General features: G+C 35.3%; 1 protein-coding gene across 4 annotated transcripts in view; it reads left to right on the top strand.

Annotated features, from left to right (window-relative positions):
* LOC149569670 (putative serine/threonine-protein kinase SIS8) overlaps positions 1-20,042 on the top strand; it is a 311,948-nt gene that overhangs the window by 3,187 nt on the left and 288,719 nt on the right. For all 4 annotated transcript variants that reach the window (XR_016362787.1, XM_089822389.1, XM_089822391.1 and 1 more), the window contains exon 2: positions 3,339-3,617. Coding sequence is in view for 3 of the 4 variants with exons in the window: in XM_089822389.1 (XP_089678515.1) it covers positions 3,339-3,617 (279 nt within the window). In the remaining variant the exon portion in view is untranslated. The remainder of the gene's footprint in view (positions 1-3,338; positions 3,618-20,042) is intronic.

Here is a 20,042-nt window from a genome sequence, read left to right as displayed (position 1 = left end):
TTGAGTCCTTATGCAAATGTCATGTTTTTTGCAAGTTGTAGGACTCAATAAAAATGAAAGGGCATTTTGGTTATTGTTAGCGATGATTTCTTGAATTCCAATGCCAGGTTTTCAATTGTTGGTATGCACAATGTGGCGGTTTTGTAAAAGCGGCAGTTCCATTATATTTGTTGTTGTATGCTATGGTTTTGTCATGAGAAGTTGCAAGGGCAGAGTAATGGTAGGAGAGTAATGCCCCTTTAGTTATGAGACTTTTGGGAATCCCTTTGTACATGATAGGTTACTCGCAACATAAATATGATGTAAATATCTAGTTGAGGCAATGCAATGAATGCATAAATATGTGAGAGAGAGAGTGCAAGGGTCAAGGAGTTGATTAGGGATACATGGTAGACTTACCAGCTATTCTTAGTTGGAATTATTTCATCGATCAAGAGGAACATCTGCAGTTGTCAGTGGTGAATAACTCTTAACTACAAATTTGGCTATGCCAACAATGACCAACTTTTCATAGGTGGTGCTAAAACCATCACCAAACCTGATTTCACTTTTGGCTCAATTTGTTCCTTCGCTAGAGGGTGCAGTCCACATTGGTGGTGATGCCTTCACCAATCTGATGACGCACTTTGTCTTTCAAATTATGGCTTTGACCCATTTGCAATCTGCATCAAATCTCATGCTTGCGTCAAGGTTTCTTGATTCAATGATGCGAACCCCATGCCAATGTTCCTTGATTGTATGGTTGATTATGGTTGCATAGTTAATGATATGTAGGTACACGAAGGAATGAAATTGCATTGCCTCAAAATACAGAATCACCTGATTTATGAGGGTGGTAATTTCTTCTTATGCGTTTTCTGGAGTCATCACCCTTGCATTTTTAACCATGCCTTGTAAATGTCATGAAGGTATTTCTGTGTATTTTTCTCCTGGGAACTTGTGCATTCTTCCAGTGTTATAGCTACAAATTTTGAGGTTGAATGTTGAGGAATTCATCAATAAAAAATGTAGCCAGCTAGGCTACTTGTTTAACAGTTGATATTTTAACCTTACTAATCTCAATACAGTTATTGTAACTAGGTCTTTACTTTAAATTGATATGGGACAACCTGTGGTCTGCAAGTCCACGTACAATCTATTAGATATCATCTTACACTCTGAAGATCCTCAAAATAAAAGTGCTCTAGCTCTGTATTGGAGTGTCCATCCATGTTTGCCTTGATATTACTTTGAACTTATTCTTATATGGTGTGGTTTAAAGATGAGAAAAACATAGATATTGAACAACACAGAAACCAAAGCTTCTTGTAGAATGTACATCATGGAAAGATAAAAGTGAAGAAAATCAGATTGTAGAACTGCAGAATGTGTGGGAAAAATTTATGAGTTCAAGAAAACCTTGAAGTTGCAATTCAGAGGTAACAAGAGAAAGAGGAATGATGGAAATGAAAGGATGTAAAGTGATTTTGTAGGGTTTGAGGTTGAGGAAAAGAGAAAAGATGGCAATAAATGTCTGTGCAAAACCAACAAGGGGCCATGACAGGAAAAGGAATGGAGGAATGTGACGTGTAGGTTGCAATTGCTAGGACAGGAAAATTACTTAAATTTTATGACCGAAGTTGAAACATAGAGGGTCTTTTCAATGAATTTGAAGTGGTAAGAGTTTTGATACAATCAAGCATGATAGGTTGTGTATTTGAAGTCTGCAGGCTTTACAAAAAATCATGTATTAAAACACCATTCTTTACCTGTCATTGTGGAAATCAGAACTTTGTTGCCACTTCCCTTGAGAGCATACATGTATTAAAACTTATCAATGTTTGAGTAGTTACAATTAAGTGGCAAAGAATATGGAGTATTGGTATTTTGAGAAAAGAGCAGACATACTATGGGAGGTAGAATTTCTGATTGAGGATAACCTCCAATAATGTGGAACTTTATTGCATGTAATATGTACAAAGAAGTCTTGAATTCCCTGACATATCAACAAGGGAAACAAATTTAATGGAACTCATTGGAATTTTGACAAAGAAGACAACGACCATTTTTTCGACTTTAGGCAAATCTTGAGAGAACACTTAGTCATGAATGCTCGAAAGCTTCTATAATTTTGTGTACTTTTCAGTTATAATATAGGAGATTAAATGCCTTTTTTCTTTGGAGTGAACATATGTGTCAGGTTAATTCTTTAGCCACTAGAATTTGTTAAAGCTAGGTAATGATCTCAATCCACAAGTTGCTCATGCTTTTGGGTACAGGGTAAGTAGTTGAGTATGCTTAGCAGTTTTGAAGTCAAAGAAGGTGTGGGTGGTTGGTTATCACTTTAGCCAAAAGTTTGACAAATCAGCAGCAAGAGGAGTGTTTAAAGATGTGTTGGGGGGAGGATGCTGATGGATACTGTTGTCCAGTGATGGGAGATTAGTGTTAGTGCGAGAAGCAGGCTGAATAATAGGACATTTGTTTGTAGGAAACACGAATAAACCCATCAGAGGGAAATTAGGTAAATAGGGGTACAAACACCATTGGACTGAGTTATTTGTCTGCATTTAACATGGAAACCATAGTACACCAAACATCAAATATATGTTATAGCTCTCTACAATAAAATTGTCTTCACAATCATCAATGTCACTACATCATGGGCAACTTTGCTCAAATGAAGAAATCCAAAATAACATTAAAATTCTGATGTATGGTTATTACTTTTCTGTAGCTGCTGCTGTGTTTGTGTGCGCAGATGCACCAACCTTTCCTTGACCTATAACATGGTTTATTAGACATAATTTCTTCTCCTATTCTTTTTGTGTTTATAATTTGACTCTCTTTATTGAATCAAATCTATTGACAAGTATGTTAACTATCTTCATGGGTTTTATGCGAGTTTATCCTTTTTTGGGCTAAAGCCTTCTCTTGAGTGAGAGATAGGCTGTCTTAGTATGAGAAGAAATTGGCTACAGCTGCAGTTTCTTTTCAGTTAAGAAGACATTGGGCACATATATACATTTTAGAAGCAATATCTGACCATTTTTTTGCGAGTGCATAGGAGATCAAAATTCATTCGACATTTTTCTCTGCTTGAAACAATTTGTGAAAAGCTTCTCTGGTGTTAAATGCAATGCACTTTAGACTTAACAGTTATGGAATTTGTAGTAGTGCTACACTGACTGAGAAATTAGTGAACATGATTTACACTAGCTATCAGCATAGATCAATGATGTTCACTTTAATCAAACTCTGTTGCATTTTTTATGTACGTTTTATTAGCTTCTTTCTGTAATTATTTACCATTTGTTTCTGCATTCTATTTAATTATGTCAGCCATGTTTTATACATGTTAGGTACATATAATGGATCAAGTCAAGAAGACAGAGGTAGCATCTAGGAGCCCAGGTCCATCAGAGATGGATACTTCAAGTTGTAGCAACTGCTGTTCATCACAATTGGATCAAAAAATACAATCTATCAGTTTGAATTCACATGGAGAGTCTCCCAACACAGGCTTCACTGAGCATAGTCTACAAGATGGGGATCTTTCACCAAAAATTGCTTCAGAGATTCTCTGGAAAACTGGAACATATGATTGTAAAATTCCTAATGGATTTTACTCAGTCATCCCAGTAAATTCTTTGTTGCCCATCATTTTACATTGTTGATTTCCTTTTCTTTTTGTGCTTGCATTCCATTGTATAAGTTTTAACAAGATATACTTTCTTTTGGATGCTTTATGTGCCCGAGAATAATCTGATCAAGTTATTTTATATATTTTAAAATCAGATCTTCTTTCTTTGTAAAAAGATTGAGGACATTCTTGACCTAAAGTTGCTAAGAAGCTGAGGAATTCAATTGAAGAAAATGTTTTAGTCATGATGTGATTGCTGAGGCTTCCAATCCTAGTAGGCTGATTAAGGATGCTGAGAAATTCCCATGTTCCTGTCTTATGGAGGATTTTATTCAATATTTTACATGAAATTTTAAAAAAGGCCATAGATGAAATGGAATATATAGAACCTTCAAAAGGATAGTTATTACAAACTAGATAGTGTAGATTAGGAGCACGATAATCTTATGAGCATTGGTGTTTGAAATAGTAAAGATTCATGTAAATCAATAGGTAAACAAAAGAGTTACTTGGGGCATCCAAATAGCTTGCTTTACAATTCCAACTGGAACTTTACAAACCTAGTAGTTTGTGATATGTGAAACTCTAGGTAGTTTGGGTGCTACTTAAAAACTTGCATTTTCATTATTTTATGATGTCTTTGAAGACTATTACAATAAAGTATTACTTTGTTATGTTGGGATATGTAATCTATAGTGTAATTGTGTGAATTGTGTAGTATTGTATATCACACCTTGTGTAATGTCTCATTGCACAATGCCCCTACCCTAGCCAAAAAATTCCATGCGAGCTTCCATGCCCCTCCTGTAATATTCTGAGCAATTTCCTACAGCATACTGATAAACACTATAATGTTCTGACCTTAAAATATGACAAATGCTGTTATGTATATGAGGTGATAATTATATCAAACAGTTCACAGACTCCTGTAGTAACTCCAGAATTGCTATACTGTTCAATGTATTTGGAAATCCGTACAGACTATGGATTAATGAAAGAGGACATTACATCAAACAGTTAACCAATAGTCATTAGCTGCTCCTAACAGCATGGTAATATGGTATTTTAAATACTATCAATGATAATGCACAAATACTGGTCTGGAATATGTACCCAAAATGCAATACCAATATGGAAACCAGTCGGTGCCTTAAGGAGATTACAATATAAATCCAAACTCAGCGGATAAAGAGATTAATGACACTGATTGCTTATTCCAATAATGACAATAACTTCAGAGCTAGCATTCAACCAAAATAGAGCCAAAGGAAAGATTTGTTACAGACCCGTCTTGCTGGAGAATACCATTTGGCATTGACTGTAGGTCGAACTGGGCCTTGTTGAATACACCAAGTTCGCTTTCCTCCTAACTGACTCTTCCCGTGATTAATGCCGTAGCAGACCAGACTGCACACACCGTCTCAGACTTTCTCTTTATTGTTATGTGGAAGCGCCTTGCTAGAATTGCTGATGAGGATGTGTGATGATGATGCCACTCATTACCAGCAACATCGAACCTGCGTTCACCTTCACACATCTGATAATAAACCCGCAGTTCTGAGAAACAACCCCACTCACGAGATTAATCCTGTTTGATCCGAGCCATGTTGGAGTTCTTCACTCAAACACGGAATTTCTTCTTGCTTGCTGTGCGTTCCAGTTGGGAGACTCTGAACTCTTGCATTCACAAAAATCAATTGACGTTACCTCAAGACAACCTGTATTCGACCTGGCTTTAATTAATAACCTCCTTCCCAAAGCGTTGTATGGTGCAATCCGTCTCAGTCAGGAGATTAAAATATAGTGTGCTTCAGCCGTATAACTTTAACTGGATGCTTATTCAAATCACCCAGCTATTCTGCCAGTAACCACTTGTATAAGACTATAGTTACCAGATTTGAAATAAACAACAGAACTTACTTATTCTTTTCATGCCATTGCCGACTTTTGCCCACACCAAGCAACTGAAAAAAATGGAGGAAGATTGGGGCTACGTCCAACTCCCTTAGATTTTCTGACTTGAGGGTTTTCGTCCTCAATGTCACAACCAGTCACATTAAAGCAATCAGAACTCAGAATATCTTAATTCATAAATCCTTGTGTGTTAATTTCAATGCAAGCACGTGCATATATAGCCTCAGAATGAGGGAAAGTACAAAGTACAAAGAATGTGGGATTAAACGACATTTTCGTCCTGTGGTCACTTAAAGCTATTATAAAGTAAATAACTTTAAAAAAAACATTAAAGTGACTTAGCTCTGCTTCATTTAATAAAGTTCTGGAATAAATTAAATTAAATTCCTCATTGTGACTGGAAAGCAGCCTGTGAAAAAAAATTTGATATTAATCTATGGGGATGTGGAGATAGATTAATTCTGCCTCCCGGAACTAACATCGAGAAGGGGACATGACACCTCCATCCGCAGTAATCAAAACATTTATATTTGTTAGCATGGTTAAGTTGATTTTTGTCTCTTTAATTCACATTATATTTCATTAAGCTTAAGTTCCATTAAATCAAATCTTCGTGATCACCCTAGCTCACTGAAGTGCTGGCAGAAGTGAGTCGACGTTGGGCCATTTCTCTCCTTGAGATTCCATCAATCTTGAGAGTGGTGAACTCCCTTCTCCACCAATGGAAAACAAAAACATGAAATTTCACAAATAAGAAAAAAGAAAATAATAGATAGCTGCCAAATAAATTGAATAATTCCATGCACTTTTTACTTATTTACGCATCCGTGTCTTCAATAAATAAATAATATTATTAAGCAAATGAAATAATTCTTTATTAAATGAAATAACCACATGCTGTACTTGCTAACCCACTAATGAGTAAATGAAAACTATTGAAAAATAAAATAGAATTCTGAAGACGGAGTAAATAATGTCTAAAATAAGAGTTCCTAAGTAAATTAAAATAACTCTTAGTCTAAGTTGTCGGTTTTAGTATAGGGTCAAGTATGCATACAAGTTCATGGTCTGTTGGTACATGTTTGGGTCTGACTGTTGTTAGCCACTGTTTAGTCATTAATAATATTAAAATATATTTGGGTTGTTATGGCAATGTAATTACAAATGGATTATCGAGCAGTTGTAGGAACTAACAATTGGTATTCTCAACTAATTGTTAGGTGCTTTGTATATGTAGGCCTGACACTGAGAACAAGTGTACAAGCATTACATGGAATAAGAGATACATCCTTTTTCCAATATTATGTGCATTGTATTAATGCTGAATTGTTGGTTATTCATGTTTTACTTGGATCTTTGTTTACTCTGTTTGTAAAACTAGATACCACATAGGGAGTAAACATTTTGGCACCATTGCTCGATTGAATGTGGAGATCTGACGAAAGGCAAACAAGTAGGATCGTAGAACAATAGGCCACAAATTCATTTGATAAGTACGAGTGACTAGTAGTGGCATCAAGGACAACAGGGAAGAGACCCTAGAAGATTGGTTGATGAAAGATTTGGTGCACACATGGGAAGTTATGATTGATCGATATGTGTAGCAAAAGGCTTGGGAGAGAAAAGTCTTGATTGACACAATATGTACCAAACTCATGATGCACACTTTAACTATGATCTTTTGGGAAGGCTTCCAAGATTGTTAGCTCATATGCAATTTGATTGAATTCGAAGAATGACGGGAGGAGCAGCAATAGGAGAAACACAAACAACAAATGCTACAATGGTATGAGGACAAGAACTAGAGGGTGGAAGAAAAGTGTGACATACTTAGATGTCATACCTCCGTCAATTCCATCAATTAATGGCTCTTATGACGAGCAAATGCAGAATAAGACATACCAAGAGAGAGAAAGAAGTAAAGTTCTTTCTGAATTAGGGAACAAAGTTAATAATGACATTGGTTACAAAGAATCGTTGAAGTTTCACAACTCACCATAAAGTAAGAGTCGAAGTGTCAATCGAAGCTATAGAGTAGAGAGGGGCAAGAGTAAGGAAGGAGGGATAGAACAAATGTGGCACGAGTGGGAGGAAATTTCTAGGAAATTGCCACTTCCCGACGAGGTAGGAGAGGAGCTTGCTGATTAGGCAACTAATTTGTCCCTACAAGAAGTGACAAAAAAAGAAGACTTAGATCTTGACTCAACATAGGGCGAACCATCAGTGCATTCTGCACATGACGTAGATGAAGACAACACAAGGAGAAACCTTGAAATCAAGGGAGTTGAGCTATTCCGTAATACTTGGTTAGGTATTAAGAATTTATTCACATTAGAGGAGCCAAGGATGGGTGTCCAAAACCAAAGTATCCGGGGAGGAGGAACACTAGTACGAGGGAGGTGACTAAGGAGTCGAGACGCAGGTGGATGTGTCGAGAGTTCCCACGTGGTTGAGAGTGAAAGTGAGGCACAAGAATAGAGAGAAAGAGTCACTCCATTCTAGTTCGAGATGTGTGGTGCTGATTGAACCAAAAAGATAGTGAACATCCCAAAGAAGCAAAAGCTCCTTAAGTTCATAGGGGATGAATTAGAGGACCCAGCTTGCCACTGCAAGACTTGTGTGACCATCTCAGAGGCCAATAGAGAGGATGATCAAGACTATTGTTAGAAGGCATTCCTTACCAGCGTTTGGGGAATTACCATTGACTGGTACACAAACTTACTAAGAGCACATAGAACAACATGGAATGACTTGAAGAGAGCATTCAAATAAGATTTTAAATTACTACAAGATGACAATGAGATGGTAGTGGAAATTTGTAAAACGAGACAAAAAAAGATTGAGATTGTACAAGCCAACAAACTTAGGTTGAGAGAATAGCTTAATGTATAAAAGTGAAAATGTGTTCTTCCAAGTAAAAACGTGATTCACCAAGCAAAACGATTTGATGTTTTAACACCAAAATGATGATCACAATATGATGTAATCAGCATATAAGGTAAAAATGACTTGGTTGCAAGCAAAAAATGTGATCAAACTTTGAAGATTTACGGAGTTTTATGCAAACTCGTGCCCTAGATTGGGAGTTTTGAACATGTTTTTGGGCTCAATAAACTGATTTTTTATGAGGGCAAAATGATCACCACTCCAAAACGTTTTGAATGCAACTGATTTCATCCAAATCTATGGAGAAAATCTCTAGTTATGATCAAAATCGTAGGTTTTTAGAGCAAAAACATATTTTCTTCACAAAATAGGACATTTTCATGTTCATTACATATTTTAAAACATGTTGGAAGGCAAAATCAGACCTTTTAGATTCCATTGCATGTTTTAAAATATGTCTTTAGACATAGTCTCACCTTTTGAAGCTCGTTGCATATTTTAAAATGTGTAAGACTCCAAAATCAGACCTTTTAGAGTCACATATTTTACAAACATGTCTCACCTTTTTGATGCACAAGCACAAAAACTCAACTTTTCATGTCAGTGGATAAAAAAGGTCCACTTTTACAAGCTTTTTATGTAATGACATGAAAAATGTTCCAAAGTGATTTTTTATATGCAATAATATGAAAAGTTTCCACTATTCATAGTTTTCTACATGCATATGCACATAAAAAGTCCACTTTAAGGCTTTTAAGTTATACATTTCACTTATTTTTATAAAAATGTCATCAATATGGGTCAAAAATAACATTTATGCATCATATTAATCAATATAATTCATAAACATTAAGTTAAAGTGACATTTATATAAGTATTTGATTTAAAAATAAAAAATTTAAAAAGTAACTATATAGTTCTATAGTCACTTTAAGTGAAAAAAAAAGAAAAACTCAACTTAAAATTATAACATAAAGTGCACTATAGTCACTTTAAGTTATGAATTTAAATGAAAAGTAACTTCAAAACATAAGAAAAAGTGAGTAAATGTTATATTTTTGAAAAAGTGAATGTCAAAATGAAAATATAATATTATTTTTTTAATTCATGCTGTTGCACCTAAAATGTCCACTTTTGAGGCACTAAAATGACCATATCTCTTGACTGACAACTCCAATTGACCTCTAGGTTAGACCAAATTGAAGGGGAAAACGAAAGGCATGACATTAGTGAAGCCAAAGGACCAAAAACAAGCAAATGCAAACTCAAAAGCAAAGAACGGACTGTGAAGGCTTCAAAAATCAAGCGAAGGTTTGACATAAAGCAAAACAAAAATGACTTGATGAAGGCTTTCAAAAAAACAATTTGATATTCAAATTGAAATGGATTAGTCGATCAACATTAAGCAATTGAATATCAAATTCAAGCTTAGAGAAATGTGAAGCTAGCTTTGAAAAGTTTTGTGCTATTACCAACATTTTGTGGTGACAAAATGCAGGACAACACTAACATTTTTGGAATGACTGAGCAAAAGACAAGTTGATTGCATGGAATTTGGAAATGAAAAGGTCCTGAGTTTGGCAAAAGGGTGAATGGAGAAAGACCCAACAAAATTGTTGGAAGAACAAGGTCAACGTATTCTAGAAGATGACAAGAAAAGATATTACAACATAAAGAAAATTTAAGAAGGCGAAAGCAATAGAGAACAAGAGCCATCACAATTGAAGGCTTAACAATGATTTCCATCATCAAAGGGGGTCATTTATCAAGTTTATAAGGTGAGCATGCTGAGTTGGCACTATATCCTCAACCAATCAGAGAGTGCCAAGTGTCCTAGTGGAAGATCTTCACCATATTATGTCTAGATTCATTGAATCTGCCAAGAGAGATAAGGGATAAGGAAAATAATATTTTTAGAAATGGCTTAGTGTAAATACAAGTGGCATCATCTTGTTGGTCTAGTAAATGGTGGTTTTGTCTACAAATTTTTTTCTTCTACAAGTGTCTTCAAACATCTCTTCTCATTGGTCTACAAAATATTGTAATTTTTTCATTGGCTGCCCATTTGTTGGTGCATCTTATCAAGTGGTTATGCCTAATCTATTTTCTTATTGGCCCATGAAGGTAACAAAGTTTTTCTATTGGCCCACATGGTGGTGCCTAGTTGTAATTGGGTGAGCATTTAATATTTGTAGCTATGGTTATGAAAATCCTAATTAGGGTGTATGTGGTTTGATCCCAGGCCTTGATTTCAAATTAATCTTGGACATTCATTGTAACTGAGCCCCTATTTTAAGGGTTTCTCACATCATTTGTAAAAGGAGTTAAACGAGTTATGTTGGAGAATTTTTGCCAAAGTACTTGTAGGGCATAATAAAACAATAATATAATTAAAGATAATTAGTATTGGGTTTGGGTTGTTAGGTAGAGAGGGAATGTGTTGGTTGGTCTCCTTAACAAACCGAGCACTATTTAAGAACATTTGAATATGAATGATTTACTTGTTGTTTTTGGTAATAAGTAAAGAATACTATTTCCTTCACAAATATTTGGTATGATTATCTTTGGTAATAATTTCTTATGTTGATACTGTAACGTTTGAATTCATGGCTTGATATACTGTACTTTAACCATTCTACATTTTGGCGCCCTTGCCTAAGTTCGAACTTGGAGGCCTTACCATAGATAGGATGGAGTAATGGGCACAAGTATGAGTAACAAAAAGTGATGGGGAAGAGGAAAAAATAACAAGAGAAGATCAAGTAACATGAGATTCGGTGGAGGCGTGAGAAGTCTTTGTTGCCTAGTATGTGCAAGAGGAAGCCTGGGATAGAGCGGTTCTTGAGAGAATGGTATAGGGCGAGCTTTCAGTACCACAAGCCGTGTACAATCTTCTTGGGTAGAGGTTGTTGGCAAGAAGCTTGGTACAAGTGGAGGAAGAACAAGTTGAAGTGCAAACAGAGTGAAGAAGGCAACAAGTACTCCAATAGTTTGCAGCAATTGTGAACTCAGGTGAGGGACAATCCAAGAACTCCTAGACAGCAAAATAATTCATGCCGCTAATTCCAAATAAGGACCCGAGGTGAGTACCAGAAGAAGAAACTGAGGAGGAAACTTGCTTGCGATGAATTCTACATAATAGGGAGTAGGAAGAAAGGTGCCGTCGTCTGAGAAGGTTTATTAACCAATCCCAAGGGCCAAACCAAATAAAAGAGAATTTGATTGAAAACACCATAAGGGGAATAACCAATTTGGCAATCTCAGAAGAATTGGGAAGGAAGAAGGGGTGGATAGATCCCAAAACCCCAGCATGCAGAGAGCATCATCCTATCCAAGAACAAAATTGTAGCCACACAAAGGGAGAACTACAAGGAGAAGGAGAAGTAATCCTATGAGGGACCAGTGCTCAAGGAGTAATCCTGCCAAGGATTAGCACTTAAAAGAGTAATCCCATCAGGAGCGAACACTCAAGGGAGGAGTGGGAAAACAAGATGACCATATACAAGCAAAAACTTCCTAGATTCATAGGAGGATTGGACAATCCAACATGACATTGTAAAACGTGCATAACCATATGGCAAGCGAATGGGGAGAGTGATACAAATGAGTGGTTAAAGGCATTTCTTGCTACCCTAAGGGGGATAGCCATTGACTAGTACACAGATTTAGAGGTCAGGAACAAAGTTGCATGGAAGGATCTCCGCACAACGTTTGAGGAATAATTTGGACTCTTACGAGATGACGAGATAGTAACATAAATATACAATACAAGACAAGGAAAGAATGAATCTGTAAGAGCCTATAGTAGGAGGATGAAAGAATTCATTGGGAAATTAGAAAATAAACCAGTGGAGGGGTTAAAGAAAAGATGGTTTATTGAGGGCCTAACTCCGTCCATAACTCCGTTCCTGCTTAGGAAAATAAACTTAGTACCACCACCATCCTTCGGGGATGCCTACACTCATGCTATGGATATAGAAAGCGAAAGCAAAACCTCAAAAGAGAGGAGGCATGGAAGCGAAAGCGAGAGTTCCGAAGAGAGTGGGGATGAGTCTAAGACAATCCAACCATTGAGGAAAGATATGATGAGGATGATGAAAGAAATGACAACAAGCAAGGAGGCAAAAAAAGAAGGGAAATAATTATGGTTATTGCCTGTGAGAATGAGGGACACAAACAACAATTGCCCTACAAAGACATTTTGTGACATATGTCAGGTATTGGAACATTCGATTAAGGACTGTCCTTATAATATGAAGGCACATAATGCTTAGGTATTTTTTACACAATTGGAACAATCCACATCACCTTCCACTCTCCTATGGAACACAAACATGGAAGCATCACTTGGAGGGTGCTGAGATAACAAGAGGGGAAGTAATAACAATATCAATAGCAATACACCCAGGTGTAATAACCCCAACCGGTTATAACTTTGTCAAACACCAAATTCTTCTCTAGTTCAATTGTTTGACATTTCGAGAAACATTTTGCAAGCAAGCTCTGATACCACTATAATATCCATTGTCAATTCGAACCTCAACTTGTTGATTTGTAGGTCAAGGAATATTGTCAAACACTTCCAATATGATCTCTATGCTTGCTGTTTTTCTGAGTGTCAGACTGATTATGCTTGCTTGAAATGATATCAAAGGGAATCTAAAAGCATGCAATTGATTACTACTACATATGAGAAAAGAACTAAATGCAAATGCAATTCTCTTTTGGCTTTTCAAATGCATATAGATGAATTCTAAATGAAAAATGTGCACTTACAGCCAATTGGTATTTTGTCAAACACTTGGCATGCATACTATTATGTCAATCATGGAAGATATAAATATGCACATTACATAAAATATATAGACCTGCAACTTATCACTGCTTTAGTGAGAAATTTTCTAATTCAATGCTTAACATAATATTCCAAGACTCTTGGCTTTGCAATCCCAAAAAAAATTGAGTAGAAATGACATTATAAATTTGATATAAAATGTGCATCGACAACTACTTATGACAGCCACCTTCACAATGCCAAATGACCAATTTAAATGATGCAAATTGATTGTAGAACCTGATATACAAATCACTCAATGAAGGAGATGAAATTGCAATCATAATCAAGCCAAGTACTATAGCGCAAGTACTATTCACGTCACTGTTCATGGCATTGTAGCAGCCATAAATAAATGTATTTTCCAATTTAGGCACAAATAGAATTCTAGAATGAACATCTCCTGAATGCCAAATTCAGTGGATATTTCACCACCTCAAATGGTTGCAACACTGAAGAATTGACGCTCTCCAATGGCTAACTGAAATCAGAAATCCTTAGTTTCTTCTCCCAAGTTTATATCAAATGCAATTGACTAGGGAGACAACACTTCATATTAAAGACAACAAATATAAAATCCCTTGTCATACTTTGACTGCCTTGTTCAATGCTTTTCTAATGACTTAATTTGTCTTCCAACTTTGGTAAATATCCTTGCGTTCCTTGTTTATATTCTCTTAGCCAATGATCCCTTTGTATGCTAATTCCTTTTTCCCACAGAAGGTGATGGAGACAACATTCTTATATTGTATGTCAAGTCATTTATTAACTAACAATCATGTCCCTCCTTAATCGTTCTCTACAATTTGTATCCCTTTATTACAGTCAACGTTTCTAACATAATAATACCATCACTTGTTAAAAATGAGTAATATTCTGAAATTGGTATACCAATTCAATGATCGCTTAATAATGATTTTGTATAATTAATTAACCTCCTGTTGATGCTCTTTGCACAATCATGATTGATTATATTCCTGGTTGACTTTTATCGTTTTCTTATCACCATGTGATAATTGTCTTCTTTTGCCATCTTTCTATCGAACCCTTCGTATTTTCTTTTAACTACGATTACTTTTATTGATGCTTAGATTGATATGTTTGTTTCTCTTCTTAGAAGTATCTATGATAGCATGGCTCAATACTTTCATATAGCAACTTTCAATATCGAAGATATAATCATTGACTTCATTGGATGTCGATAATTCCAGGTATTGCTCTATTAATGATTAGCTTTATGGTCGAGAATGAGCATTCATCTAGATTCGCTATGCATCTCTTAATGCGTATGTCAGTTTGCCTAACAATGTCGCTTATTATCAAGTATGACATTGCAGCTATAGCCTTGCTAATTATGACTAAATTTGATTAGATTTGTTTTTATTTATTAAATTATTTTTATTATTATATTTGTTACTTTTAAATTTAATTATTATATATTATAAAATCCTAATTTGAAAATGGGGACATCACATCCCTGACCTAAATATAGTACAATGTGCATACTCTTGAATTTTGTTTATATTTGCCAAATTAAGTTCAGCGAGGTGTTGGGAAGCTTTCCCAAGTAATTGGAAAGTGGTATAATCGTGCACATTGTTTGATTTGTCTAGGAAATGACAACTTAAGATATTAATAATTCATCAAGAGGTATATGTAGTGGCATTGAGTTTGATAGAGATGGAGTACGTGGTAGTCCCGTTTGGTAGTTGCAAGGCTGTTTGGCTCCACGAGTTGATAGTAGAAGTAACTGGTCGAATGATGGGGTCTACAATTTTTATTGTGAGAATTAGAGTTGTGCTAGGATCTCTAAGAGTCCATAGTTTCATAATCTAAGTATGTGGACATTTTGTACTGTTTTGTAACATGCTAAAAATTCTAATCCTACTTTAACTGATTTAAAATACAAATTAACACAAGAAAGATAGTTAAAATGGTTAACATATCAATCACACATGAAATACAGTTTAATGAGCAACGGATTTAACATATTCTTAATCCAATGAAAGAGAACTAACTTAACTATAATAACCATCTAAACAATATATATATATATATATATTTAAAAAATGGAAATATAAAGGTAAAATACTCAAAAATGCATACCTTAATCGTGAGCTGTACAAGACTTGGCATCTGGAAGAGAGGAGAAGCATTGCCAAGGGCGTAACCTCCCAACTCGGACCTCTAAGCATCTCCACACAATCTCCACTTAGAAAGGCTCTCCTTACCCTAGGATTAGGGTTGGGACACCACTGTCTAGCTACTTAGCATCTTGGTGTTAGAGTGTCGGGTAGCCAACTGGGCTTTGGATACCTTCTATGCACCTATCTGCTAATTGTTACAACTTTGACCTGTAGTGATCACGACAGCAAGCATGCCACTAACCTAACTTGGCGAAGGATTTGTGTGGACACTATGTACAGGTTCACCCACTGCTCGACTTGACAACAAGACCTATACAATGGACTACCGTGAGCTGATTCAGTTTAAAATACTTTTATTACTTGCTTATTTGTTATTGATCATTCCTTCTCTTATCATGTAGGGATAATCCCGTGGTACAATGGTTATCAATTCACACCCTTCATCTTGACCATGCCGGTCTTCCTTGATGAATTCCTGGGTGATTGTTTAAACATTGTATAATCACAGCCAATGCATTCTATTCGACCTAGGCTTATGGCTTAATAAAAGATTCACGATACTTATAATTTATTCTTGACTATTCATAGAAGTATTGTCCCTTATCTCAGAGTGTATATAGCAAGTACCTTTGTATAAGCTTGCATTGTTTGGATCCTACTCCAAGTTGAACAATAATTCTTAAAAAAAAGATGTTATTACAGGCTGCCACGATTTGCTCGATATGGAGCATATTCATAATTCTTATACTAATGAAATACAAATAGGTCATTTCCGATCAAGGCTTTATCTATTATGATGTGGCCTTATTAATTCTAGACTAATATTTACGAGCCTCCTATATCAATTTTAAAGAGCATAAATAAGCATAAGTATTTTCATGACTTGACCGTACTGTCGCTTCTTGATAGCTCACTCAGTCTTAAGTAGTTGCTGGTGAAAGCAGACCAAGGTTGCAACGTAGAGTAGGGAAGTGTTGAATATAGTTTCTAGTGCATCTTATGACACTTCCATACTCGTGTCTTCCAGTAGAAAGTCCAAGACTGTATGGTAAGAACGTGCAAGAGGATTTCTAGGTAGATTGGTCTCGCCATAGTGATTCTTGATCAATATGCAAGGCAATATATTTAATCCAAGCAAATGTAAATAGCAACTTTATGTGGCTACGAGAAAGTATGAAGGATTCATAGGCGAGATGAGAAGGTGAAGGCAATACGAAAATGCAATGCATGTAGTATGAAGTTGTGATAACTTTGTTGTGATGTTTTTGAGTGCTACTAAAAAAGAACATCACACAAAATTAGATATTTGTTGTACTCATTTGCATGCTCGGTTACAAGCAAGAAAGTATAAAGGTGGCAAGGAGTTGCAACCAAAAAGCCATCAGCAACATATGTGGCAATATTATTGAAATGGCCACTGAACTATATAAGGGCCTATATAAGGGCCTAATGAAGAGTATAGAAATATGGCCGCTCAAGATAAAATAATAAAATTATTGCCAAGGAAACATAATAACTTCATACTAATATCTTAATATAAGAATATCATACTCTACCTATCTACACTTGTGTATGAATGTGCACACGCATATGTATATATGTATGTGTGTGTGTGTGTGTGTGTGTGTGTGATATTCCAACAATGAATCTAGTATATACGTCATATATAAAGTGGGCGTATACGTATGTCTCATTCAAAGTTACCCATACGTGTGTGTGTGTGTGTGTATATATATATATATATATATATTGAAGCATATGTAGATACTATGGTATTGTTATATTAATACATGATAGATAACATAGGAAGCTCTGAAATTATTCCAATTTATAAGGTAACACATTAGTTCTTAGTTTTTAATTTAATGCTTAGTGATCTTTTCTTTAATGATATATATTTATTGATTGGGTTAGCTCATAGTAACCCATTGTATACTCTTGCTTGCCTAGCCGTCTACCCGTTAGCCTTGGTGGTTAGAATTCTTACCTGTTGTCCCATAGACGAATTGGTGTCCCTTACTCAATTCCCTCTCTAGCAATGCTCCCCCCCCTTCGTCATGCTCTTGCAAAAAGAGAATCACCACGGTAATAGCATATTCCTCTTTCTAAAATCAAGGTAAGTATAACAAGTAATCATTTTCATAAAACTTCATAACGATTAACCACCATTTCACTTTCCATGAGTTTATAACAAATAACCAACTTTTCCATTTCACATGAAACCATAATGTTTAACTAATTTACCAATCAACCAACTTCACATGAAATCTCAATGGCTATAGGAACATTTATACTTTAAGCAAAATTTAGGATGTAACATGTTTTGTCAATGCCAAAGTTTAGAAGGGAGTAGTGGCATTTGAATATGTGCCCTTGGATTGATAGGTCTTGATAGATTTAGGAAACCCTTGGCTAAGGGGAAGCTTGAGATGTTGAGAGACCTAGATTATCGCGGAACACTTCCCTTGCAAAGAGGAAGTGCTAGAACTTTTGCCTTGAGTTGATTTAGTAGTGTTCTTGTAGTGATAGCACAATATCAATGGTAGCAGATCTGGACTTTTAGTAGGAAAGAGATCAACATGGAGAGAACTTAGTTATATAGGAGAATAAGGCTCAATTGAAAACTTCAGCAATCATTTACAAGCAAAACAAACATGTTAAATTCTTTTGAATGAATAATGAAATTTGGATTGAACAAAAGTTGAACATTTTGTGAATTATGAATTTAGTGACAAGTAGGAGTCAACATTACCAGCCGAAATCTAAGTACAAATGATCCTTATTATAATGTTTACAAAACTATTGTACGAAACTAAATGAAACAAATGAGTTGCATTTCACCTTTGACTGATTGTTTACATGACATGCAAGTCTGTAATGTCCCCTTCCAAATTTGGTCTAGAATCACAATTGCAATAAGTTAGGGTTATGTTAACATCTTTATGAAGTAAAATATCTCCTTAAAATAATACAGTCCTGGATTTAGATCCTGCAATCATAACCAAGGGAACATATACATATATATGCTTCCAACTGTTAGTGTTAGATAATGACACATAATATTCATACAAGATTTATAACTCTATTCAAACACATTAGGGTTTGGAGGAAGGATTGCTTGAAGCCATCCCACACGAAGCCTAAGGGCATACACTCACCCTCTTAGCCCTGATGGGCAAGCAACATGGACATCTACACTTGGTTTTCCTCTGCAAGTCTTGATCAGCTAATGAACAAATTTGCCCTTTTCTATTTTCAATTTCTTTAAAAAACTATATTTTCTGAATTCTTGCAAAGTATATGATAACACAAGGAGAGTATTATGATCATACAAACAACTCCAAATTATGTCAGATTTTATTGTCAAGAAAGCATCTTTGAATAAATTTATTCTATTACAAACTTAAAAAAAAACCTGGTTGCTGTATGTATTTGCAGGTGCCGCCAAACAACAATGAATATGTCCAACGTAGCAATGATATCCCACAGCTGCTACCTTTAGCTCCTAACGCAACCAGAGAGCCCACGTCCAATGTTTATTCAGATAAACTTGACCCCAATTGCAATGACAGCAGGAAATGTTTGACGTCCGGCTTCAAACTCATTCCATAGGCGGCTCACGATATCACAAGGAATAAGCTCAGTCCTTTCCTAGCCGTAATTATTGACCCCGAAAACTAGCAATACCAAAACGACATCCAAGTTTTAGACTCAGTCCACACATAATTGCAGAATTTCAATCTCAGCTGTCACTATAACCAGATCGGTCCATCTTCAATTGCCCGACAGTGGCAATTAATTGACCTTCAGAATATCCATTTGCCTAGACACAGTGGGCACATTAGAAGAATCAAGCGAATAAAAAATCCACTATACTTCGGCAGTGGAATAAAAATACTTCTCAGATACAGTGATGACAGTAGAGAAGTTAGACAATCTTAGCTATACCTCAACAGCTAAATTGCAACTACAATTTTCAGAATTTCCAACCCTTACACATCAGCAAGGGCATACAGTTAAGAACCCAGAAGAAGCCACAAAGGTACAAAATCAAATATATAATCAAGCATGCTTTTTCCTGATGAAAAGAGCTCTCATTTATAAGCTTTTTGTTGTTAAAAGTTTCCATAAAATTCAACTTCAGAAAACGTGGAAGTTTTCCAAAAGAACTCAACACTAGAAACTTTTCAACTTGCTTTTTAGAAATATCTCTTTAAGTCATTATTATAATAATATAAACATTATTATAATAATGCAACTCAATGAATAAATAAATAAGAGCTCATATAATTATTAACTTGATCAACTGCAAGCTATGTCACAAGGTTTGAATTCGAATTCGAGTTCGACAACAATGAAATTCGAAAAAAGTTCGGTGAGGCCAAAAAAATTCGAAAAAAATTTGCCTTATATAAATTTCTTTTTAAAAAAAATATAAATATTAAATCTAAAAAATAAAAAATATTATGTTAAATTTCTATATAATATGAATACATTTTAAAACATATTCCTATTATTAGATTTTAAAAACTTAATTTAAATATTACTAATATATGATAAGAGTTATCTTAAAACGTAACCATATTATATAGATTTAAAAAACTTAATTAAAATATTACTAATATATTGTAAAAGTTATATT

The sequence above is a fragment of the Cupressus sempervirens genome, chromosome 3 (genome assembly GCF_028749045.1).
Source record: "Cupressus sempervirens isolate cs-2001-9-10 chromosome 3, ASM2874904v1, whole genome shotgun sequence".
NCBI classification, from domain to species: Eukaryota; Viridiplantae; Streptophyta; class Pinopsida; order Cupressales; family Cupressaceae; genus Cupressus; species Cupressus sempervirens.
Note: the sequence above shows the minus strand (reverse complement) of the source record. Positions and strands in the feature narration are given on the sequence as shown.